Source organism: Cnephaeus nilssonii, assembly GCF_951640355.1.
Source record: "Cnephaeus nilssonii genome assembly, chromosome: 9".
Lineage (NCBI taxonomy): Eukaryota > Metazoa > Chordata > Mammalia > Chiroptera > Vespertilionidae > Cnephaeus > Cnephaeus nilssonii.
In genome coordinates, this window is record NC_137080.1 from 63,659,726 (window position 1) to 63,686,346 (window position 26,621).

General features: G+C 38.7%; 1 protein-coding gene across 2 annotated transcripts in view; it reads right to left on the minus strand.

The window, feature by feature from the left end:
* KCNQ5 (potassium voltage-gated channel subfamily Q member 5) overlaps window positions 1–26,621 on the minus strand; it is a 514,470-nt gene that overhangs the window by 160,349 nt on the left and 327,500 nt on the right. For both annotated transcript variants that reach the window (XM_079780853.1, XM_079780852.1), the window contains exon 2: window positions 15,853–15,943. In XM_079780853.1, coding sequence (XP_079636979.1) covers window positions 15,853–15,943 — 91 coding nt within the window. The remainder of the gene's footprint in view (window positions 1–15,852; window positions 15,944–26,621) is intronic.

Sequence of the window (26,621 nt, forward strand, 5' to 3'; positions counted from 1 at the left end):
TTCTAGTTACTTTTGTTCTCTCACTTTTGCTTCTCTCTCAAGGTAAGGGATTAAATATCCTAATTCTGAAATTTATTTGGAGTTTTACTTTAAGTGAAAAACAGGAAAAGACAGAATAATCCAAATAAGATTAAGAAGGAGCCTAGGGCATACAGCCTAGAACAGAATAGGTACTAAAGAAATGCTTACCTAATGTAAGGTTTAAAGCAAAATATGTGTCAAAAGTGAAATATAAATAATATATTGCATGAAATCTGAGGAGGGAGTGATAACTATGTCTTAGTTTGATTAAGTTCCATTGATCTAAAATGCTATCATAGGAAGCTGTTTAGAGACATTGGTCCCTATTTCTTTTTGCCTCTAGAGGTCATTAGTGAATGACTTAGTCATTACTAAATGAGTTTTTAATTAAAATATGTTAGTGTTGAATCACTGGCTAGGTCATTACAGTAATTCTCTCTTGTTACATGATCTTATTAATTTTTAATGTTGGCTACTGACTCAAATTAACTATTATTCTTTAATGTTAATGACCAGCTGGCTTTGATATTAGGTAAGAGTATTTGTTTTAATAACATAAATCTCTTGATTATCCCAGATTCAGAAGAGTACATGAAAGTCAGCAGAAAATGAGGATGAATGAAAAAAAAGGTAAAGATTAGCAAGTAATCATTTTAGATTTTTGAACCTTGTATTCTGCAGTACTTATACTTGTCTTTATATGTATTCCATCTGGGTAAGAAATTGGTTTTGGAATTTCATACTGCTAAACTTAAAAGATTAATTAAAATCAGAGTATCTTAATGTCTTTCTAGAGGCGCTGATTTCATATAGTAACTTATTAAAAAGCATGATATTAGTCGAGGAGAACCAAGTCTGGATCTCATTCATATCACACACTTGATAGTTTATCTTGTACCCTTTTTGTTGTTCTAGGCATTGCACACGTGTTTTGTTTAGGCATGGGGTGAAAGTAAACACAATAACAAAAGTCCACTTGTATTCTGGTGACAGAAACCAGCAATGAAAAAGAGTCCCAAATAAGCAAGAAAATATCAAATAGTGATGGACACTATAGAGACAACAAAAGAAGCATACATGTGGAGAATTGCTGCTGGTGTCTTTAGATTAGATGGCCACGCCACTTAGTTTTCACATATTTATTGAGCATCTCCTACATGCTAGGCACTGCGGTACATACATACTAGGAAATAAAAAGACTACTGATAGACAATCCCTGATCTTATGTAGTTTTCAGTCTAACAGAAATGAAATACAGTATATGCTTGGAAACCAACAATCATACCACAGTGGAAATGCTGCTATCAGCCATTTCTTCTGAGCTGTGCTGGACCTCAGAGAACAGAGGAAGAGAATATCACAGCTCCTGGGGAGTCAGGAAGAACACCCAGGAAGAGGGGAGATGAGCTGAGACTTAAAAAATGAATAGGAATCATCAAGGTGGTGAAGAGAAGTGGTAGAACTGGGCTTTTCAGATAGAAGAAATAAAATTAATAAAGGCACAGAGGCAGTGTGCATAAAAATATGAATGGCTTAATATTGCTGAAGTGTAGAGTGTGACTGTAAGAGAGAGAGTTTGTGTGTGCGCATGCAGATGTACAGACGTGCACATAGGTGTACCAGTTAATAATGTGGATTTTTTTCAATAGCTGGAGTTATACATATGTTGATTATATGCGATTTGATATGTATGCTATTTTGTTGTATTGACCGCAAGCTTCAAAACTTCATATGTCAAATTTGCTGAAGGTGTTAACATCATAGATATTTTTGTGCTTAAAAATGTCGAATTTCGTGCCAAAAAAAGAGCATTTGTAGGAAGTTTTAATTCATTACTTTATTTTGAAGAAAAAGTTATTGTATACTTCGGGAAGCTTATGGTGAACATGCTCCATCTCAAAGTACTTGTGAATGCTGGTTTAAATGCTTTAAAAGTGATGATTTCAATGTGAAAGACAAAGAATGTCCAGGTCAACTGAAAAAGTTTGAAGACCAACAATTACAAGCATTATTGGATGAAGATGCGTGTCAAACTCAAAAACAACTTGCAGAAAGATTAAACGTTGCTCCGCAAACAATTTCTGATAGTTTACAAGCAATGGGAAAAATTTTAAAGTAAGGAAAATGGGTGCAACATCAAGTGAACAAAAGACAAATGGAAAACCGAAAAGTCATCAGTAAAATGTTGCTTCAACGGCATGAAAGAGAGTCTTTTTTGCATCGAATTGTGACTGGCAATGAAAAGTGGATTTATTTTGAGAATCCCAAATGCACAAAATCATGTGTTGATCCAGGTCAACCATCAACATTATCTGCAAATCTCGTCAGAAAGAAGACAATGCTCTGCGTTTGGTGGGATCAGGAAGGTGTGGTGTATTATGAGTTTCTAAAACCAGGTGAAACCGTTAATATTGATTGCTACCAACAACAAATAATCAATTCGAACCATGCTTTGACTGTGAAATGACCAGAATGGGCCAGAAGACACGGCAAAGTAATTTTGCTTCATGATAATGCACCATCACACATTTCAAAACCAGTTAAAGACACGCTAAAAGATCTTGCCTGGGAAGTATTAACCCACCTGCTGTATTCACCAGACCTTGTTCCTTCAGATTACCACTTGTTCCGATCGATGGCACATGCACTTTCTGAGCAGCACTTCAAAACGTACGAAGAAGTTGAAAATTGGGTCTCTGAATGGTTTGCCTCAAAACAAGAAAAGTTCTATTGGGACAGTATCCACAAATTACCTGAAAGATGGGGGAAATGTGTACCTAGCAATGGACATTGCTTTGAATAAAGCACTTTTGATGTTTCTCTTGAAATTAGCATGTTTTCTTTGATTACAAAATCCACCATTATAAACCGGTACACCTAGTACATACAATGATGCTATGTGGGTAACTTTAAGGGAAATTGGTGTTGAAATAAGCCTTGAAATTTAAGGAAAAATTAGATATATGTGAGAAGCTTGTGTGTGGCAAGGTAAGGAATTAGATCTTTCAATTCAAAAAATTATTTGAAATTTTACTTCAAGTTAAAAACAGGACAAGATAGGATGATCCAAATGCTACAGGTTTTTTACATACTGAGGAGATATCTAAAGACTTAGAGTTGCTGGGCCAGTGTTGCTCAGTGATTCGATTCCTGGTGATTGGGGTGATTACCTTGTAAGTTATATAAATGTCTAATCACTAGGAGGCCATGGTTCGATTCCTGGTGAGGGCACATGTTTGGGTTTCGGACTTGATCCCTACTAGGGGGCGTGTAGGATGCAGCAGATCAATGATATTTCTGCTCTCATCATTGATGTTTCTATCTCCCTCTCCCTTCCTCTCTGAAATCAATAAAAATATATTAAAAAATACTTAAAGTTAAATAAGGTGAAAAATCTTTATAATAATGACATCAAATTATATTTTAAAAAATAAAATATTCTCAATTTGCTTGAATGCAACAGTGTTAAAATTTGATTCTATCTATAGCACTATATAATGATATTTTTCTATTTGAACTGCATAAAAGTTTCTTTTATTAAAATTTAGGCTGAATTTTAAAATTTGAACTTTTGATAAATAGCTCTGTAAAGCTTGAAGGTTTCTTTAAGATCTCTTGATAAAGGGAAGAGTAGAAAAGTTTGAATAAAGATGACTCTTAACCACCATCTGATATATAGCTTTTTAGCCTTTTGATTTATTTGACCTAAGGATGACAACCCCCCCCCCCCCCCACCCACACACACACCCAACTTAGTGCCGCTGATGCCTTTCACTTGAAAAGACCATATTATCAAGCCGAATACTGGTGCACTTCTGAGTAGACAGAATAAATAAGCTTGTTCCACTTACATACTGGCTTTCCAGCCATAGTGCAATAAATTCATTTCTGCTTTAATGCAAAGCCAAGTTTTAGGGCAAGACTGCTCACTAAAAAGAACAGGGCTTATGTGGAAAATAGAGCTAGAGCAAACCAATCTAAAACTATGGGAGCAAAGATCTTACAAAAACAATAATCCTAATAAGATTTTAGTAGAGTTAAAAAGATATGTCAACATCAGAGATTCAGAGAACTGAAGATTGCTAGATGGAAGTGGGATTGGAGGGCTGGGTGAAAAGGTGAAGGGATTAAGAATTTCAAATTGATAGTCACAAAACAGTCATGGGGATATAAAAATACAGCCTAGGAAATATGGTTCAATAATATTCTCATAACTATGTATGGTGTCACATGGATACCAGACTGATTGGGGTGATCACCTTGTAAGTTATATAAATGTCTAATCACTATGTTATATACCTGAAACTAATATAAAATAATATTAAATGTCAACTGTAATTAAAATATAAAAAATAAAAAGATATGTCAACAAAATAAAGGCTATATTTATATAATCTAAAAAACCCCAAAAACGATGTCAAATTCTAATGAGAAAATGCTGCACTACCCCTGGCCTTCACTACACAAATGTGAAGGTAGCATGATGGAAGGGATGTCAGGAAGGTGCAGGTGCTGTATTATGGAGACAAGGGCCCCACATCACATGTCACTAGTAGAGAGAATTGCAGACTTTGCACAAAATGTAGTGAAGCTAAAGATGGATCTCTACAGTTTACCACCTTATGTTTGTGTCTTTTTAAAAAAAATATATTTTATTGATTTTTTACAGAGAGGAAGGGAGAGGGATAGAGAGGTAGAAACATTGATGAGAGAGAAACATTGATCAGCTGCCTCCTGCACACCCCCTACTGGGGATGTGCCCGCAACCAAGGTACATGCCCTTGATTGGAATCGAACCTGGGACCCTTCAGTCCGCAGGCCGACGCTCCATCCACTGAGCCAAACCGGTTACGGCATGTTTGTGTCTTTTACACAAAGAACTGCCTAAAAGCACTTCCACGTCAGAATAAGTGTCCAAAATAAAGAAGGTGGACAGGGGCAGTTTGCACTCCAGGCTTGCTGTGTTATTTGGAAAAAATAACTGTTAACTTCCATGTTACATTGACATCATTATTCTCTTTACAACAGCATGTGAGGTAAATTGCATTATGGAAATGTAAGGTAAGAGAAGGGACCGCATATGCATAAAATTAAAAAATCTCCACCTGATTTAGTTGGAAAAAAAAGCAAAGAACCATCACAGACAGGGATGGGGACCATATGAGTACAGCTGGTGTGTAATGTGTGCAGTGCCTCTGGCTCACAGCCTACCTGGTAGGTGCTTAGTGAACATATGATGGGTGGGGAAAAAAAAAGAATCAATGAGCAGCTAAAAAAAAACACAATCGTTCAGTCTACAGAGGTGACTCAAGGAAACGCGTGTCCTCACAGCAATGGACTTCTGAACGACCCAGCTGGGTGCTTTCCCATTTTTGACCTCCAGCCTAAAGCTCTGCGTTGCTCTTTCCTGGACTCTACAAACAGATGAGCTTCCCAATCTGGTCACACAGCTCACTTGCCTCAGCTAGTTGAATGCCTATCCCTGCCTGACTGTGCACTTTTCCACTGCTGTGGGCCAGAGGTCCAAACCAGAAAATGACCCAGGAAGGAGTTTTTCTGGAGAGAAGCAAGTGGGTTGGCTAACTAGGCAGAAAATCCTCCAGCTTTATACACATGCAACTCCCAAGTTTTCCAGTCTTTATTATCATGACGTCAAAGAGGCAGGGATGCTCACCATCCGCCTTCACCTCTGTATAACACTCTCCCATTATGTTAGGGTTTCTCTTTCTCGTAAGGTTGCATTTTATATTGATTTGTACTTGATTTCACCTGGTTGAAAAATGGCCAGTAGAGTCAGGGAACAGGGAGTGAGAACCACTGAATTCCCCCTCTTGCCCTCATCAAAGGGGTGGTGGGTCCTCACTCCCTGCCTCCACCTTACCCAAGGGTGGCTGAGGTCTGGGGTTGGCATTTCCTTGTTAAGGCTGCTCTGCAGAAAGGCTTTCCAGGTTTCCCATGATGCTGAGTTCTTGCAGCACTGAATCTCCCTCAATTAGTCTTCAGCGAGCAGGACTGGAGGGCCTGTCACACGCGCAATCTCTTTCCTGTTCTCCATTTTCCAGTAATGTTCTGTGAATTCATTGTGATTTATAGTCCCGAGGGAGCCAGGTCTGCAGCATTTTCATTGGATCCAGCCTGTAATGCTGTTTGTCAAGCTGCCATTTACAGCTTGGAAATTTTTTCTCTAACCTATTATGCAGAAGCATGATATGGCTTGTCATTTTAAATGGCTTGTGACTCCTGAGGTATGGCTGCATGGGGGCAGGGGGGCCCACCCACTGTTTCCAGTTTTTGGCCTTTTGCAGTACCAACCCAATATCCAATATACAGGCATGATTAGTAGTAATCTATATTGAAGATAGTTTTTGATGATCTTATTTGTGATTTTCATGAGAAATAGATCACTTGAGATAGGTCTATTCTCTCAAGTGCACATGTCTTAAAGTGGGAATTAAAAAAATAACAAATTAACCCATTTATTTTTCATCTCCCAATTTCACCATTTATACTCTATAAATCCATGATTTCAAGGCTTTAATTTTTCTAGAGTTGGTCAGAGGTTGTAGACAAGAATGTGCTTTAGATACGCTTCCAGGGCAGGGCATGTTACTCATATTTAGGACTCCAGCCCCCAGCACAGAGGATGGAATGTAGGAAGCACTTAATATAGATTTAAGTTAAAACTGCAGTGAAGTAAGAGATGGGACCTGAAGAGATTAGGAGGGGGCCGAGGCAGGAGCCAGGGAACTATCTGATAATCGATGGAAATCCACAGGAGCAGAGACCAGCCGGGAAATCCTGACTGGGATACACAGGTCAGAGCAAGATGCTGATCTAAACCACAGAGGCAGTGAGAAGAGAGAGGGCGAATGAGAACCACAGATGGCACAAAAAGCACCTACAATGAGGCAGCAGGCAGCACTTTGGAGCCGTGTAGTATGCACCGGGCAGACCATCTCAGTTCTGAGAAGAAAAGCCCTCCCAGACTTTTGAGGCACCGACCAATTCTACAGGATTAGCAGCTTTGACCTAACTTCTGAACTACTCTTATTGCTGCAGGGCATCCCCTCCCTCCTCTCACAACTCCTGTTTTGTCTAGGCGTCCATCATGTTTTACATGAATGACTTCAGTTACTTCCTAAATGACTTCAATCCTATGACTCCCTACTCCAGTCCATGCATCTTGTTTTAATCTTGGTGTCATATTCATGATACTGTGACAACTTCAATATGAATGTTGTATATTTAAATAACTGGCCATCTTCTCTCACCATATATTTATTGATCATTTGCCACCAGATACCACTATATTAGTGCTATACCTGAATCAGCTTTGGATCCTATTCTCAAGAAATTTACAGTCCAACTGGTGCCTCATTTTTTCCCATTCTGCCCCTGGCTTATTCTCCATCAACTGTTCTGGTCTCCTTGCCCTTTCTTCACTCAGCAGGTGTGCTCCTGCCCAGGGCTTTTGTCCTTGAAGCTCCATCTGCCTGGAATGTTCTTTCCCCAAATCAAATCTCTACACAGCTCGTTACCTCACTCCACTGAAGTCTCTGCTATAAGGCTCCCCTTTCTTTTTTCAAAAAATATGTTTTTATTAATTTTAGAGAGAGAGGAAGGGAGAGAAAGAAACATCGATGAAATATCATCCATCGGCTGCCTCTTGCATGCCCCTTACTGGGGACTGAGGCCACAACCTGGGCATGTGCCCTGACCGGGAATTGAACTGGTGACCTCTTGGTACATGGGGCGATGCTCAACCACTGAGCCACAATGTCCGGGCTGAGGCTCCTCTTTCCAGTGGTCTTCTCTAAATATGTTATCAAAACACCACTCAGTATCTATTCCTTTTTCTTGCTTTTCTTTTATTTATAACATTTAACATATTGGTTTGTTGATTTGTTTACTATATGTTTTCCCCACAAAAATGTGACTTCCATGAGGATAGAGATTTGCCTGATTTGCTCATTGCTATATCCTTGGGTGCTGCATAAATATTCTTGAATAAATGAATAAGGGAGGACAAGTAGCCAATGCTGAGGGAAGGCAGAGGGAAGATATCATTTACTCTGGGAAGGCGGAAGTGTTTGACCCAGGTTTCAAATGGAGGAAACCTGGAAAGATCCTAAGAGAAGGGTGTTCCTCCTTTATTGCCAACCATCTTGGACTCTGTTATTCTCTGATAACCCTCAGATATTTATCAAACCACCTTGTTTCTCTCTCAGTCTAATATACCTTTGTGGAGCTCAAAAGGACATAGGGGGTCAGTGCAGACCTGCTTGACTTTGGCTCACTGAGAGCTGCAAGGATGACGCTGGGCTGCGTGTCAAGTCTCAAAACAAAATTGTACAGAGCGAGTCTGTGATACAGACTGGCCCAGGTGGTTAGATACCATGCTTGCATCAGAAATGTGGAGAGTTCTTTCCTTCCTAATTGTAGATAGAAATCTGGTCTTTTTCAGACACTATTTCATTACCTTTAACGTGAACAACTCTTTGCTCTACTATCTGAAATACTTTTCATAAGGCAACTTACTGTATTATTATCCTCCAGTTAAGAGTCAGTGTAGGTGTTATACTACTTCTGCTTTTTCTTTTCAGACCTCACCAGATTGATGAGGGCTGTTAGTCCCCATAAATCATTTTAAAGTTTATTTGCATTTTCCTCGATGAAAGTTAAGGAAAGGAAAATAATTACAGTTTTCATTGCTCATTGGGATATTCTAAGAGCTTTCTGCAGTAAATTACAGGGGTGTGATAAACAACAAGAAGCATCACTCTTTCCTCACATCTGATTATTTAATATCTTAGACTCTGTCACTTCCATTGCAAACATAAGATTTAATATCCTCAAATGGATTCTTATACCTTCTTATAATGTTTAGCTAGAGCTTTGAAATCGAACACTTAATGTAATCTTATTTTCACACAAAATCCATACAATTTTATGTGCAAATCTTTCTATTTTGCAAGGACAGGACAGGAAAATGTGTTTGGGACTGATTTCCCCCCTCTATTACTATTGATTGATAGCAAGTGGCAACAACCTCTCTAATTCTTTAATACTGCATTATATCATGGACAGTTATCTAACAATTTAAAAACCCTACAGGCACCCACATTAGAAGAAGAAAACAAACATGAAACAGATTAATTATGTAGCTATTATTAGCTTTTCAAGAGGACTCTTCACTCTACAAAAGGATTCACTACAGATTTCCTTTAAATAGTAAGCTCCACTAGTGCATTTAAGATATAATTAGATCTGCCTAAATTGGATTTGTACACATTTCAGGAACTGATTCATTGTGTAAAGAAACAGCAAACCCATGTTTGCTTTGCTACATGAAGCAAAAACAGCAAATATGCATATGCTCTGTCTTGAAGGTGCCAAACACCCAGCTGTTTGGACAGACCTGAATGTTTGACCATGTGTTTGAGTACTTGTCCAGATGCTCAGTACAATCCATTTGTGGTTTGGAGTCTTTTTGACACAGTAGGAGGGTAGAGGCACAAATTCGCTGGAACATTCTCTATCTTGCTAAAATTGATAATGGTGTTCCTTTTACTGCTTTGTGGCTGGGCACTTTTAGAAATGACCATCCAGTGAAAATTTTTACAAATGATAATAATCACTTTCATTAAGTGGAGAGGTAGCCCATTTTCAATGTGTTGAACAATCTATATGAAGGGCCTAAAATGAATACTTTAAAATTAATCTGGAAGTTAATCAATCAATAGGAAGTGTACTCTAAACAGCATTGTTCTTAAGAAAGTAGGACATGAAATGCTAAAATATACAACTTAAAGGTAACGGAATCAAAACAAAACTTTCCATTATATCTTAACCTGGAAACAGGCGCTTTCCCTTCAATAGCATGATGCTCATCGAAACAAAGTGAGCTGGGACTAGAAGACAGACCTTTCTTTATACTTGACTATTTACCCCACAGGTCAGGCTGTTGACTGTTGACAAAATAGTATTAGAATTCGTGATACAAAGGCCTTATAGTGGTCTGATTTGATATACCCATTTGTGATAACTTTGTAAGTGAATCCTTTATGAAAAAAGAAACCGACATCCCTAGTACAAGGGTGTAGGCATCACTTGGCATATTTGGAACAAAAAAGAAGCCTTAGACCTCAGTGCTTCATTGACTGGTGGAAAGGGCACTTCAGTAGACCTGTCAGTCTTGATTAAGAAGCAAGAGAATGAGGTTGCTCAATGCTTTGAAGACAGTCCAGGTTTTCAGTCAGCCAGGCCATGAAATCCTGGCGCTCTCTTAGGCTGGGTGCATGATCTGCAACTTAGTTAGCCATTCAGTAAAATGGGAGTAATTTATATGGCAAGTTTTTTTTTCTTTTAATAAGAAATCAATGAGTCATAAACAAAAGTTACTTAAAAATATGCTAGCTCCATTTCAGTTTTAAAGAATTTACAAAACATAGGAAATTAATTTTAGCTTTTAATTGTCCTTGGTATTATCCCTGCCCTGTGGCCCATTAAGAAGAGCTAACAGAGCCATGGCATTGTCATCAGATACATTTGTCAAAAAATTACAACAATAAAAATCTGTTTCATTAGTCATAAAAAAATACGTGGTTATTGTGAACACACGTTGGACGCTGAACGTGTACCACTGACTCAGTTTTAGTTAAATGAACGTTTGTGAAGAAAGTTGCCCTAATTCACAGTATTTGTGGTGAGAAAACTCTTGCAAAAATACCTGTTTTCTTCTAGAAAAGTAAGGTATTTTCTCTAATATAGCATTTTCAAATAGTCCACGGTTCACCTGTACTTGTGTCCCTACTAAATAGATGGGAGAGCCAGTGATTATAATATTTGTAAGCTTTCTCTGTGCTGGGCCCAGTTATGAGCATTGGAATTTAACTAACCCTCACAATAACTTTATGAAGTAGGATATATTATTTTCCAGTTTTAACTGATGAGAGAACAGGAAGTGATTTCCCAAAGTTACACTGCTATAAAGTGGTAGAAGTGAACTTGTACTCAATCGTGTCAATACCATTCTTCAGTATATGCTCTGCTGCTTCTGTGGAGAAAGATAGGGAACCTCATATATATCATGAAACCCTAGTTCATACAACTGGAAAGAATAAAAGAGAAAATAAACATGGGTATTCATTTGACTTGTAACCGAGGCAAGTAAGTTACAAGTTTGCAAGTAGCATTGGGGGTGCAGTTCTGGATGAGAATGCTGAGAGCCTCCCCTTAGGGTTAGGGATGGAGAACTGAAGACTCTATGGGGACCCAGGAGGTGAGCAAGATCAAGTCCAAAGTAATGGCCTCTACCTATTATGCTGGTGCCCTCAAGGAAACAGGTGTAAAGTGTGAGTGTAAAAGAGGGTCATGGGTAGTCTGTCCAGGGGCTAGTTTGACTGGAGTGTGCTCCCTGACAGAAGTGTGGGTGCCTTTTATTTGCATAGAAATAGAATCTGAGTTAGACTATAGGAACATCTTTTAATATGTTTTAAAAAAGAACCCAAGTGGGACAGAATTATGAAAAATATATAATTGTCATATATGATTATCTATCTATCTATCTATCTATCTATCATCTATCTATCTAATCTATATCTTTTTTTCCCTGTAGTGATTCATTTTCTGTTTTTCTTTTTAAAAAATTTATCTTTATTGCTGAAAGTATTACAGATATCCCCCCCTTTTTTTTTATTGATTTTTTTACAGAGAGGAAGAGAGAGGGATAGAGAGTTAGAAACATCGATCAGCTGCCTCTTGCACACCCCCTACTGGGGATGTGCCCGCAACCAAGGTACATGCCCTTGACCGGAATCGAACCTGGGACCCTTGAGTCCGCAGGCCAACGCTCTATCCACTGAGCCAAACCGGTTTCGGCAAGATATCCCCTTTTTTCTCCCCATTGATCCCCTTCCCTAGGCCTTCACTGCACTATTATCTATTTCCATGGGTTATGCATATAATTTCTTTGGTCAATCTCTCCCAACCCACCCACCCACCCACGCCTTCCTTGAGATTCGACAGTCTGTTCCATGCTTCCATGTCTCTAGATCTATTTTGTTCATCAGATTCCACATATGAGAGAGATGATATGATACTTGTCTTTCTCTGACTGGTTTATTTTGCTTAGCATAATACTCTTCAATTCTCCCAAATTTACTCCTCTGTTGTACTTGTGACCAAAAGTACACAAAAGTGACTTTATTGTAAATTTCTGCAAACACTTTTAAAGCCATCCTTATTACTATTTGGGTGGCAATTCTTTAGCTATGCTCCATCTTGGGAACTAATCAGAACTGTGTTCTCTGAGTCATGTTTGATTAGATGTTCAGAGTATAGACATACTTTGAAATCAGATGAACTATCTCAGACGTGCAAGTTAAAAGAATAAATGAGATTCCTTAAATAATTAAGATTTCTCTTGTCCCCCGCCCCAATATTCTACAACTGATCAAACTTTCATCATATACTATGTTATCTAATTTATTAAGTACTAAAGAATAAAAAGGTTAGACTTGATTTTTTGTTTGTTTGAATAAAACATAATTTTTGGAGAAAACGTTAATGAAGAAGGATAACATCAGTATGATCTTAGACCTGCATCATAGTCTGCATATTTCTAGGTAGGTTTTAAGAATACACTTCGGGTTAAAACACACCCTGACAATTTATCACCACTAGAGCTTGAAAATAGGAGGGTAAGAATCCTCTCTCCCTGAGAAAAGCCATGCAGCAACACCTTTCTACCTGCAGCACTTACCACCATGCTCAAAACAAAGGCCTCATTTGCATAAAGGGACTAAATCCAAAGGTATTCAATACCGAAAGAAGATATACAATGGCAAACAATACAAGAAAAGGTGCTCAACAGTACTAATCATCAAGAAAATGAAAATCAAAACCACAATGAGATATCACCTCACACCTGTCAGAATGGGTATCATCAAAAGACAAGAGATAACAAATGCTGGCCAGGATGTGGAGAACGGGGAAACCTCTTGCACGGTTGGTGGAAATTTACATGGGCAAAGCCACTATGTTAAATAGTATGGAGGTTCCTCAAGAAATTAAAAATAGAACTGCCATGTGATCCAGCAATCCCACTTCTGGATATATACCTGAAAGAAATGATGTCACAATCGCAAAGAGATGTCAGCACTCCCATCTTCATTGCAGCATTCTTCACAAAAGCCAAGACATGAAACAACCTAAGCGTTCACCAATGAATGAATGCTTAAAGAAACTGTGGTCTGCATACAATGAAATATTCAGCTATGAAAGGAAACTTATCTTGCCATCTGTGATAACATGGATGAACCTTAAGGGCATTACTCTAAGTGAAATAAATCAGCCAGAGAAAAACAAATGTTGTATGATCTAATTTCTATGTGGAATCTAAAAAACAGCAATTAAAAAAACACCAAACCAAATTCATAGAAACAGAGGGTGGTGGGAATGGTGAAAGTGGTCAAAGGGTACAAGCTTCCAGTTACAAAACAAATAATTCTAAGGTTCTGACGTACAGCATGGTATTTGTAGTTGACAATGCTGTATTGTATACTTGAAAGTGGCTAAGAGAGTAGATATTAAAAGTTTTCACTACACACACAAATGGTAACTATGTGAGGTGATGACATGTTAATTAACTTTATTGTGGTAATCATTTTGCAACATCTACCATATATAAAATCATCACATTATACAACTTAAATTTACACAATGTTTTATGTCAATTATATCTCAATAAGGCTGGCAAAAAAAGACTGAGGTATGTGTGACATCTACATTTTTATCTTGTCAAATGCACTCTAGTTACTAAATTCTGATCAATTGTTCAGAAGTTTTAAAATCAAGACACTAATCAGCTTTGGGCTTTTTACTAACATGGGTTCCTTTAGGACTATTTACAAACTCATTAGCAATGATTGAGTTTATATTTCAAAGATTTAGAGAAGGTAAACCTAACATTTTGGATTCTTGACATGGTTATAAGAGACACCTTTTTGTGGCATGCCTATGTTTGATTTACGCATACTATTTCTCATTGGTCATGCATGGATCTAGTTTTTTTTTCATGTTTCCAAGTCTAACAATCAGATTTATATTTTGACTTGAAAATTCCTAGTTGTAGTTCTGTATATAAACATAAAAGCCAGCTGTGCCTTAGACCTTGTGTACAGATCATTTGTTGTTATTAAAGGGGTGTATGAGGCTAACAGGCCACTTGTGACCCAAATGGAAATCTTGCAAATGGAACAGATCTCCAGTGTGCTCTTTGGTCTATCTGCTCTCTATGTTGAGTTTCAAAAGAGTAACCTTAACATTAGCAATATACAGCTGAGCACAATTTGTATGAAACAAACTGGAATAGATTTGTTTCAGGCTCAAAAATGATTTCTCCCTGATGTAGACTAAGACTTGATGAGGTCTTGGTAACATCAGCAAAAACTAGCCATCTGAAACATAGGTAAGAAGAGTAGCTGCCCTCTGCTCAGGTTATACTAGTTGACATCTTTCAGTTTCCACCTTCAAGGCAAGAATAACCAAGAATATTGTTGCACATAACCAATCTCTGTCTATTAGGGCACACAGCCATTTTACCCCATCCTCTCTTTCTCTCTCTTCCTTTGAAGCTCATCAGGTTTTAGAGTGGAAGTGAGTTTCAGTTTAGAGTTCATTCAGACAGTGCTGAGACTATCAAGTCTGATATTTTTGAACTAAGCAAGAAAGGTCAAAATGGATATAAATGAACCAAACTTTCAATTGGGTGTGATTTGAGAATACAGTGCTATAGTTTAGTTGCAATAGAAAATTTAAGAGCTCAAAAATTTCAGAATAATTCAGAATAAAATATCTTGGGTCTTTTTCCATTTTAAAATAAATTAAGCAATTTTGTGTGGTTGAGGATTGACAGCAAAATGTAGAATTTCTCACCAGGTAACTGTATTAGCAGCAAAACTCATAATGCATTCCATTTGTTGAAAAGAACATGAAGGAACCCTAGCTGGTTCGGCTCAGTGGTTGAGCATTGCCCTATGAACCAGGAGGACACGGTTCGATTTTTGGTTGGGGCATATGCCCAGGTTGCAGGCTCAGTCCCCAGTAGGGGACATGCAGGAGTCAGCCCATCAGTGATTCTCTCCCATCATTGATGTTTCTATTTCTCCCTTTCCCTTCCTCTCTGAAATCAATAAAGATATATTAACCAAGAGGTCGCTGGTTTGATTCCAAGTCAGAGCATATGCCCAGGTTGTGAGCTCCATCCCCAGTGTGTGTGTGTGTGGGTTAGGGGGGGAGGAGGATGTGTGTGTGCAGGAGGCAGCCGATCAATGATGTTTCTCTCTTATCCATGTTTCCATCTCTCTCTCCCTTCCTCTCTCTAAAAAATCAATAAAAATATTTTAAAAAATGGAAAAGAGCTATAGTCTTATAGTTCTTGGCCAATTATACTTAGCTACAGCCAAATTGTGGTTATTTGGAAAGTGCTTTCTATATTGTAACTTTTAGCAATGTAATGAGAGACCTCATGGGCATTGATTCTTCTTATAATTTGTAACCATAGATAAACATCATTAAAACTGCTTCCAAGTATTTACTTGCATTAGTGATATAGCTATAACACAAGATATTCCTCTGTAATAGAAATCCTGAACATTGACTAACGGTTAAAATGGTAGGCAAATGTTTCAGTGATCTTTGAAACTTTTATACTTCACAGTAACTCTCTTTTTCCTAGATAGAACTTTTTATGTGCATTGCATAAACATTATCGACAGTTCTTATATTACATAAACTTTATGTACATTTTTGTTCATAGGTTTCACTTACCAGAATCAAGAGGCAACTTGAGGCCAATTTCGTGTGCTCAGGAATGGTGGAAAACACTGACAAAATCAAGCAACCAAAGACAAGGAGAAAGCTGTAAAATGACAACAAAAAAGAGAAATCTGATAAGAACCTTGCCTTATCACGACAGACTTAATTTCTTCTTTCTAACGAGTAAAGCACCAGATCCCTGTGACTCAGCACGTGTGATTGATTAAATCACACACGCCCTGGAAGGGACAGGCCATTTTTAATAGGAAAGTACAATATGATGTAGGGTACAAATGGGGGTCCTTTGTAACTGTATTGGTGAAGCGAAGGTTGCGTGTGTTGCATGCTGTATTTAAATGTCCACATCCTAGAATCTGGGAATTTCCCGTAAACATCTCCCCAAGCAGGGGTTCTGAGAAAGGCCCAGACAGCGTGCTCTTAAACTCCTATCCCGGGAGCAAGTGCCGCAGCTGCTCTCTCCTCAGAGAAGCCAAATCTGCCTCGTGTTTACTCTTCTGGTGACCCGTCAACTGTTCTAAATAGCTGTTACTAAGCCCCTGGCTCATTTTCAGAGTCTGATATTGCTCATGGATTCTAATTTGTTACATTATTTTTTTTCAATCCTCACCTGAGGATATTTTTTTCCATTGATTTTTAGAAAGAGTGGAAGGGAGGGAGGAGGAGAGAGAGAGAAAAGGAGAGAGGGAGAAACATTAACATGATTCCCACTGGGGCTGGGAATCAAACCTGCAAACGGGGTGTGTGCCCTTGACTGGGAGTCAAACCCACGACCATTTGGTGTGCAGGCCGACACTCTAACCATTGAATTAAACCGGCCAGGGCTATTTCTTTATAATAATAATAATAATAACAATAATAATAATGATGATGGAAGGGAATAATTTCCTCTGATACCCACATGCTTTCTGCTTCCTTATAGTCAAACTACTAGAGAAAGGAGCCCTCAGCTCTGTCTGTTCATACACAATGATAGGGAGCAGAAGTCAGGAGCAGACTTTTCTACAAGTAATCTACAGGGATTTTTATTCCGAGAAATATGCAACTTCTGAGGGCCAAAGGGGGAACCAATTTCCCAAGAAAATGTCTAAGAAAAAGGGAAGACTCTGTTGTAAAGTTGAAGTTATTTATCCTGAAATGCAAGATTAAAATAACAAACAAATCTAACAATACCTGAGCTACTTGTTCTAGGCCATATTTTTCACTTTTACGTATCTCTGGGAAGTGCATATAATAACATCCCTGAAAATATCAGTCTCCACGTTCTTTAGTATGGCAGTGGAGTGGGTTCCCACCTCCTCTGGCTCACCTTGGCAAGTCTTATAAGTCTTTCTACTGCACTTGACTGGGAGCACAAGTGATTGGTGAATTATGGTCTTGGAGACAAATCTGGACTCTAATGCATATTTTTATAAGTAAAGTTTTATTGGCACACAGACACACCTATTTGTTTCTGCATTGTCTATGGCTACTATCATGCTACAGCTGCAAAACTGAGAAGTGTGACAGAGAAGTATGGTGCACAAGAGTAAAATATTTACTCTCTGGCCCTTCAGAGAAAAAGTTCCCTGACTCCTAACAAATACCACGTATTCCTTATCTCTTTATATCTATCCCAACACAGAACCAGAGTGCAAGTTCAAACTGCTTATATTCTATGTGCTTAAAACAATTACCAACATCCACAGAGCCTTTTCTACAAGCTGGACATGGGTCTAAGCCTCTTTCACATGCATCACCCACATTATCCTCACAAATTTATTAAGTAGAAATATCATTATGCCCATTTACAGATATGGAAACTGAGATATAGAACATTTTGTAACTCATCTAAGGTTGTGTAGCAGAAAGAGGGTTCTGTCTGCCCTGTCTGTCTGTCATGCCAGTGTTGCAGAATGAGTATGCATAGATGAGAATGGCATTAACACTGTTGGCTCAGCGAGACTTTTGGGGATACTTGTCTGTCTCTTCACACTGAGAGGGAAGTAGCTATCATTCCAAACAGAAGTCTGTAAGGGAAAGGAGTTCACTAGTGAAAAACACCTAGTGCACAATGTTAATAACTACTCATCAGACTTTTCACTCATGCATATAATGATTCAAGATACTTTAGATCATTAAATTGGTCCTGATGGACTGGAAATTATAAACCAGGAATCAAATTCCATTGCCCCTATCTGACTCACAAACTCCTAATGAGAAGATGAAAATCAGGGATCAGTAAGATAGTTTGGAGGATGATGTGGCATCAAATAAAGATAGTGACACATGTTTCTCGGCTGGTGAGTGCCTATTACCGACACATGCCCATGAGTCCAGTCTTCCCAGAAAACATTAGGAAAAGCAAGCAGGGGGATTGCTTAATCACTAAGACACTTCCTTCTTCCAAAAGCATCCCAATACTAGCTACCTTTGTACTTAAAACAGATCTATACCATGATTCATTTTGCTAGTCCCTTCTTCATTAATCTTTTTGTTTAATATTTTTGCTTCATGCCATTACTTTGCCCATTTTCTTCCTTGAGCTGATCTTACCCTTTCTAACGAGTAGTTTCTGCACTAGAATTCTGTTATTACTATAGGGGCCCATCAGAAGACTGCAAGCCAAACGCCTCCAAATGCTCCAGCTGTCCAAAGGGCTATGGATGGTCAAATACATTCATTAATTCGTTAATTCCTTCCCTCAGCCACTCATCCATTTATCCAAGCAGCAAATATTAATTATGTATATAATACTATGCTCAGCCTTGGATATATAACAATAAATAGGGTTCCTTTTTTCCCCCTTCAGAACTTAGGATCTGTTGAGGCACACAGAATACTGAACAGATGTAAACAGAAAAGTAAAATTCTGAGTGATGATTGCAAAGATAGGAAAAATACAAGAGGTGACAGAAGTATACAGAACAGAGAGGTTAGGCACAACTAACTATAGTCAATTTGTGGAGTCAAGTGCAAAGTGAAAATGCAGGGACCTTTATTAAAAAATTACTAAAAATGTCAAGATGATGACAGAAGAACATGACACCAAGTGTTGGGTCCTTCTAAGTGTTGGGTCCTTGGGACTACATGCCCATGAAGCCGGACTTGGGGTTAGGAAAGACGTTCTGAAAAAAGCACTGACCAAACTCAGTCCCGAAGGTCCAGCAGGAGTTTGCACAATGGTTGGAATGACTAGTCCATGACACTATGGGTTAAGGCCAGGTGCAACCACAGTGTCACTAAAATTCACTAGTTAATCAATAAATTACAATTAGTGAACACCTGCCAGCTAGCGTATTCCTTGGTGGCACATGGAAAGTGTAAGGTAGGTCATTCCTGCAATTCACTTTCTGTATAGGGATCATTTCAGTTCAACTGAAAACATGCACTGAGTACCCATTGTAAAAGAGACTGTCACGCACTACCCAGGTACAGGATGAATGAAAGCAGCCCCTACCCTGAAACTATAGTGCCATGGATGAGGTGAACATATGGATCTTAATGAAGGATTGAGGCAGATAAGTCATAAGAAAAATGCTATAGAGGCTGAAGTGAGGAGGGCTTTGTTCCACCGAATTGGGAATGGTGGAAGCACATCAAAAAAGTCTCCCAAAATGGGTGGTGCTTGAGATAGTCTTTGGAGGAAGGGTAGGGCTTCGACCAGAGAAGCTTCTGGGAAAACAAATTCCAGAAGGGGGGTACAATATGAGAAAGGCCACAAGCCAGAAAATAAAGGAGGTAAAATATTTGCTCTCTGTTTTATGGAACAAAAAGTTATCGAGTTAGACTGCAGCACTGGGTCAGTCCGGTGGCTGAACTGGGCGTCTGCAGACAAGATCAGGGGAAAAGCTTGTATGGCAGGGTCTGTCTTTAGTTCAGTGGCATTGCCCTCTGGTGAAATCAAGTTGGCAGCAGTGTATGTTAGGATGTATTTGAATAGTTGAGTAGCAGAGGCAAGGGTAGTGGTGATCTAGGTTAGGTTGTAAAGTAAGTGGTGGAAATGAGAATAGAATAAATATAGGAGCTCCCTGCCTTTCCGAGTTATTGGGTTGGGGAGTAAAGTTTGGGAAGGAGGTGTGGTGGTTGGAAAGTCTGAAGCTTCCATACCTCATTATTGGTGATGCTTTTAACAAGTCAGGAGGAGAAAAGTCAGGAGGAAAACTGATTTTTGGGAGAAGAGGATAAATCCTATTTAAGGCATCCATAGAGATTGTGGATCTAAATCTTGGGCACAAAGTCTGGTTGGAGACATGAAAGTACTTCTTTCCTAGAGGAAGTTAGTGTGTGGAAGATGTTATCCTCAGGAAAGTTGTAGACCAAGCATGTAAGGGTTAGCTAAATAAACAAAAAGGATATTTGGGAAACATTTCCTGATGTTGGAGAATGACATTATGGAGAACAAGGAACATGTTTTTCTATACCAGAGACACTCTCTGTCTGGGGAAGCACTGAACTGACATGGAATGGCCCCGGGGAAGTGACAGTGTTTAGATGTCAGACTCATTGGCAGTGACATGGTGCCCTGCTGGGTTTTGAGTGTGACTGCTGACATCATTGCTTCTGAGGGTCCCATGCATGCTGACCACTGACCAGTACCCCACTCCACTTCTCTACTGGTTGGATAAAAGTGGGAGCAGAGGCAAGAGTCATTGGATGCAGGGTGTCTTAATCTAGGGTCCATGGGCCTCCAAGGGGTCTGTGGATAGGATTTAGGGGGGTTGTGAATATAGATGGGAAAATTGCATTTGTATTTGTCACTAACCATGGCAACAAACCATGACGGTATTAGAAGTATTTATGACTTCCCCATTCATAGAAATCATAGATATTTTCATACCCCATTTTACAATTGTAGATGAAACCATAATTGTTTCATCTTGAATATTAATTTTGCTCATCACTATGTCAGGATTATTGTAGTTATTAGCTTCAATGCCGGGGGTTGTTTTTTAATGTATTAATAAAGAAGCACGTGTGCTACTATATCAGAAACTTATTTAATACTTTAATAGTAGCATTTCAACATCACTTTTTCTTTTGTAATCAAATGTATTTTATGCATTTAAAAACGTTGTTCTTAGGGATGGTTCATAGGCTTTATGAGACTGCTGAAGGGTCCATGGTACATACAATAATACAGATGCCTGTGGTGGGGGATCAGGAAGGAAGGGCTGTGATCTGGAAAACGGGTAATTTTGGCGTGGGTCACCAACTTATTCAGGTAAGTTTTAAGATAGAATAAATAGGGATATTTCTTCTTTTACACATTAATCCCGAGGTACTGTAAGATCCATATTCCTTCAAAATTATTCTGTAACAGTCATTGGTCTTTATTTTGCCTGAAGCAATAATTTCTATTTTCTTTCTGAAGAAATTCTCTTGATGCAGATCTTTTGACCAAAATTCTTCTTCAGAAAGCATTGATTATGGTAAGAGGAGAAGAAGGGCATCCTAGCTAATAAAGAGGGAATATGCTAATTGACTGCCCCACCCTCAAAGATGGCGGTGCCCACAGCCAATAAGGAGGGAATATGCTAATTGATTGCCCCACCCTCAAAGATAGCAGCACCCACAGCCACAAGATAGCAGTGCCCAGTCCCCTTAACCCCACAGGGGTGGCCGGCACCTGGCCTTGCCATGCGCCTGCATCTGGAGTCCCCAAGTCCCTTCAGCACCCTCGTCACCCAGGACCAGCCCAAGGCCAAAACAAGCCTCAGATGGCAGCTGCCCAGCCGCCCAGAGCCGGCCCTAGGTGCAGGCAAGCCTCAGGTAACCAGGGCTGGCCGAGGCTTGTGCTGCCAGCAGTGGCAGCAGCAGAGGTGTGATGGGGAGTCGCCTCCCGCTCCTCAGGGCTCCCGGACTGTGAGAGGGGGCAGGCCAGGCTGAGGGACCCCCCGCTCCAGTGCATGAATTTTCATGCACCGGGCCTCTAGTTTATGATAAAAATATTATCAGTTCAATGGCCTATAAAACAACCACCACCACCTTTTCTTGTGGGTTAATTAAGAATAAATTTGTCAGATTTAATTTGATAAAAAAGCTTTACTTGGAAATATCATGGTGCTTGTGAGATAGATAATGTCCAGTTTCCAAAGCTTGTGCTTCAAGCATGGGTTCATTTAGCAAGAATTAAAATGATATGAAAACAAAGCATTCGGAAAAGCTCAACTGATGTTTCATCAAATGAACCATGGCAAGTTACACAATGTCATGCACACAAGCACAACCCCCAGCCACTCACAAGCAATTATGAATAACACAATGAAGAAAGGAGAAGTGGAGCTTCTTGTTTAGAGTAGACATCCCAATGACTTTAACTCAGTGGAGCAGGCACTTTTACAGAATGAGCTTTGTGGACTGAAACAACCACACGTTTCCACCTAGAAGGCGCTCTCTGCAAGTTTTTGGATGGACTTTCAGCTTTCCACGGCACAACAGCCCATGTAAGTGAACCATTAAAAAAGCTTTGGGAGGGGAGAGATCTTAAAAGTCTTAAAGGGAATGGAATCTTGGGATTAAGATAAAAAATGTTATTAAGAAGTAGTTATAGAGTTTTTTAAGGAAATCATTCTTCAGAAAAAACTTTCAAAGGAAATTCGACCCTGCCTCTGCTTTTGATACATTTTTAAGTATTGCTTTGATAAAGTGTGTGTACTTCAGCACATTTGATGGAAGTGCTCACAAGTGCATCATGAATTATAATGGCTGAAATACACATGCTAGCCTTAGTGACTGTAGATGACCCGCTGGCTGGCATGACATCTTCTAGAGATCATGCTGCCTAATGAAATTAAAGCCTTACCATCAGATGAATGGCTGAAACTCCTTTTTTTTACTTCCAGTGTCTCAAGTTTACCTTTTTTTTTCTAAACTGGGCACTTCGCAAAATAACCTTCTGCATAATTTTTTCATACAAGAAAGGCATTTTGCACATGAAGTCTATCCACAGCATGCCCAGCTTCCATTGCATAACAATAAAAATTAAATATGACATTTTTGGTGTCTGTAAAGGTGATTCGGAATATTTGCTTATAAACACAGCACAGCCTGGCTGGTGTGGCTCAGTGGTTGAGCATTGACCTATGAACCAGAAGGTCATGGTTCGATTCCTGGTCAGGGCACATGCCAAGGTTGTGGGCTCCATCCCCAGTAGGGGGCGTGCAGGAGGCAACAAATCGATGTTTCTCTCTTAATGATGTTTCTATTTCTCTCTCCCTCTCCCTTCTTTCTCTGAAGTCAATAAAAACATTTTAAAAAATAAAAACACAGCACAATTCTGTTTTCCAAATGCATTAAATCCTAAATTTTACCAAAGACCCCTATCAATAAATACTGTCTTTGTGAAGTTGTATCATCAGCTAACAGTTTTAAAAAATGAAATGTATTTTACATGTGTGTGGTGTGAAGAAGAAATGGGAAAGAGTGGTCTCTGCTCACACAGTGTGTTTCTGTAGAGGACTATGGCTGATGTAAATGAGCTAGAACAAGGCAAGGGGATGCACAGTAGTTCACGATCCTCCCCTCAGAGAAGTCCCTGAACCCTACACACAGACAGAGAACACAGTTTGATTTTCACTCAGGATTAGATAATCCTTGTGGCTGGTAGAATTTCTGACTGGGCTCCTCTCAAGACAGGGATTGATTTTAAGCCATCACTAATAGACCGTTGTGCAGATGGTTCTCCTTGAACCCTTCCAGCATCCAGAACCCTCCCAGGACTTAAGGCAGCACAATGCTGTTACAGATGGATCGACTGTTGGAATTCTCTTTTCCGTCTGAGTCAGGTTTCCTTATCCAGGCCCATGACTCATTGGTCCTCATTCAGGCCCTGCTACCGAGGACATGTGCTCCCTCCTCCGTATGTTAGTTTTTCAGATACTTGGTTTTATCATGACTTCCCTGTCAGTCTTCAGATGAAATCTACCAAGTCCAGTTCTTTGTCTACTTTGCATATGGAACAATGTCCAGATTTGTCATTCTTCTTGTCACTGTTATGTGGATATACCCAGTGTGTTCCTGCATCCCTCAAAGTTTGACTCAGTCTGAGCAAAAGGTTTAGCATTGAGTCATGAACATGAAAGATCTGCACTGACGATTCTTGCCAGGGAATCCAAGTTCAAACTTTCCACTGCCTAGCTGCTAGCAAAAGTTTGGTTTCAAAGAGAACTGTCTTGAAGATATTCATTTGCTTATTTTCCTGTATTTTTCCTACCATACCACAGGGTTTGGAGCGAACTTGGCCATTGACAACCTGAGGACTTGGACCTCATTCTCTTGATCACTCATGGGATACTTTTACTAAACTCTGTTTGATTTTTTGCTATTTTCTTGAGGAATAAAAAGCATTCAATCAATTACTATATTTTAAGTTTCTCCACACTTCACATTGTATTTATTCAATGAGGTAGCATGTTGATGGGTCTAGAATTATGTTATAAGGCATCAAGTATTGGTGGATAAAACTGAAGAACTGTTATTAATAAACTTAATAAATCTTGAAAAATATAACAGGTGCCAAAGGCCCAGAGAGAGGAAAATATTCTGAGTGTCAGAAAAAAGAGTAAAGTAGGGGACTCTAGACTTGTATATTGATAAGCTCAATTACAACTTTTAGGAATATTCCAGATATAATATTAAGCAAATGATTTATAGTAAATTCAAAAGAACAACCATGATTTCTAGAAAGAAATAAAAGTTAACCATCATAAAGAAACACAAAACTATGCTTGTGTTCTGCTTCGATAGGCTTACCACCTTGTTATAATAGGGGAATAGAATAGATAAAAATGTCTTGATTTCAGCAAAGCACTGAAAAGTGTTTTATAATATTCTTGAGAAAAAAGAGAAGAAATTCAGGCAGGATAATATGACTCTTGGGAAAAGTCTCCAGAGATGAGCCACCATTATTTTGTAAGAAGTCTCTGAAGACAAGTGTCTTGAAGCAATTGAAATTCCATGATCCATCAAACTAAAACATCATCTGTTACTTCAGGAAAAAAATGACAGGGTGTTGCTTTATGGAGACAATGATTTTTAAAAAGTATGTTTTTATTGGTTTAAGAAAGAGAGAGAGAGAGAGAGAGAGAATTTCTGGGGAATGAGCCCACAACTAGGGAATCAAACTGGCGACCTCTTGGTGCATGGGTTGACACTCAACCACTGAGCAACACCAGCCGGGCTCCTAGGAAGCTTAGAGGTGAATATGAGATCCACGTTAATAATGGTGCAGATCCTTCTGGTATATGTGTTTATGGATTACCTTCATCCTGATTTCTTTATATCATCCTATCATTACCAGAAGGATGGTAATATATTATTTACAGACACTGGGAACTTAGGCATGGTTTGTGCCTAACAGGGCTTTCAGTTTGGTGGGAAGACAGATCTTTGCTTATTTTTATCCATATGTATTTTGTTAGCAGACTAAAGTTCTTTCTGGATGACACAGGGTATTTGGGATATACTTGATTAAATATGAAAATGATAAAGATGTGGTTTTGGTTATCACTACTCTTTACTTCTTGGACTAGGAGTATTAATGCAGCTTAAAGGTGCATTTTTCAAAAAGAAGCAAGTGACACTATTGACTCAAATATTGCTTAACGTAAACTAAACCTAATAGATTTCTCTCACTTAGATTTTTGAAACTTTTTTAATATTCATTATTTTTTTAACTTGTATTATGTTAATTTTGATTCATTTATACCTAACATGAGCTACCAGCTCCCTGCTCCAAGAATCTTCAAATGTCTTACTTTTGTCTTCAGAGATTCTTACAAACCGCATGGCTCATCTCTGGAGACTTCTCACAGGTACAAATCCTCCCAAGAGTCCTATCATCCTGCTTGAATTTCTCCCCAGTTTCTTCAAGGATATTATAAAACACTTTCCAGTTCTTTGCTGAAATTAAGACATTTTATCTACTCTATTCCTTTGATATAGCAAACTGGCAAACCTATTCAAATAGGAAATAAGTATAGTTTAATGTTTCTTGCTCTTGTGAATTTGTGCTGCTTTCTAGGAATCAAAGTCATTCTTTTGAATTGATTAGAAATCATTTGCTTACTATACTATCTGGAATATTTCTAGTTGTTAATGAGCGTATCAATATACAAAGTCCAGCGTCCCTTTCATTACTCTTTTTGACACTCAGAATAGTTTCTTCTCTCTGGTCATTTGGCACCAATTGCATTTTTCAGGGTTTATTAAATTTTATTAAAAGTTTTTCAGTTTCATCCACAAATCAATTGATGCCTTATAACATAATAAATTTGGCCCCAGTGACACTAACTTGTTAAAAGTGGCCAATAATTTGTCCATTATATAATTTCATTTTCTCTGAACCACATTAAAAAAATTCCTTTTAGTTTGAAAATCATGCTTTTTGATGTAAAACAACAACAACAACAACAACAACAACACACAAAAAGGTTAGAATTTGAATAGCTCTGCTTTCTCTGTGTAATTGTAACAACACTGATCCCCAACAGTAGGACTATACATGCTTTCCATTGTCCCTAAGTTAAAAATGCATAGTAAACGTCTGAGTTCTTTGGAGAATTTCTGGGTAGGATGTCTGAATAGACAAGGTTGGTTTCTTTCAATGTTCCTTCTTTCTAGCTCTCCTAATAGGTTTCTGTCTTTTGTTCTTACTCTTATTAAAATTGTTTTCCTGATGCAAAATCATAGATACAGAGAACATTTTGATGGTTTTGGGATGGGTAAAAAGGGGAATGAATTAAAATGTACAAATCTCTAGTTACAAAACAGTCACAGGGATG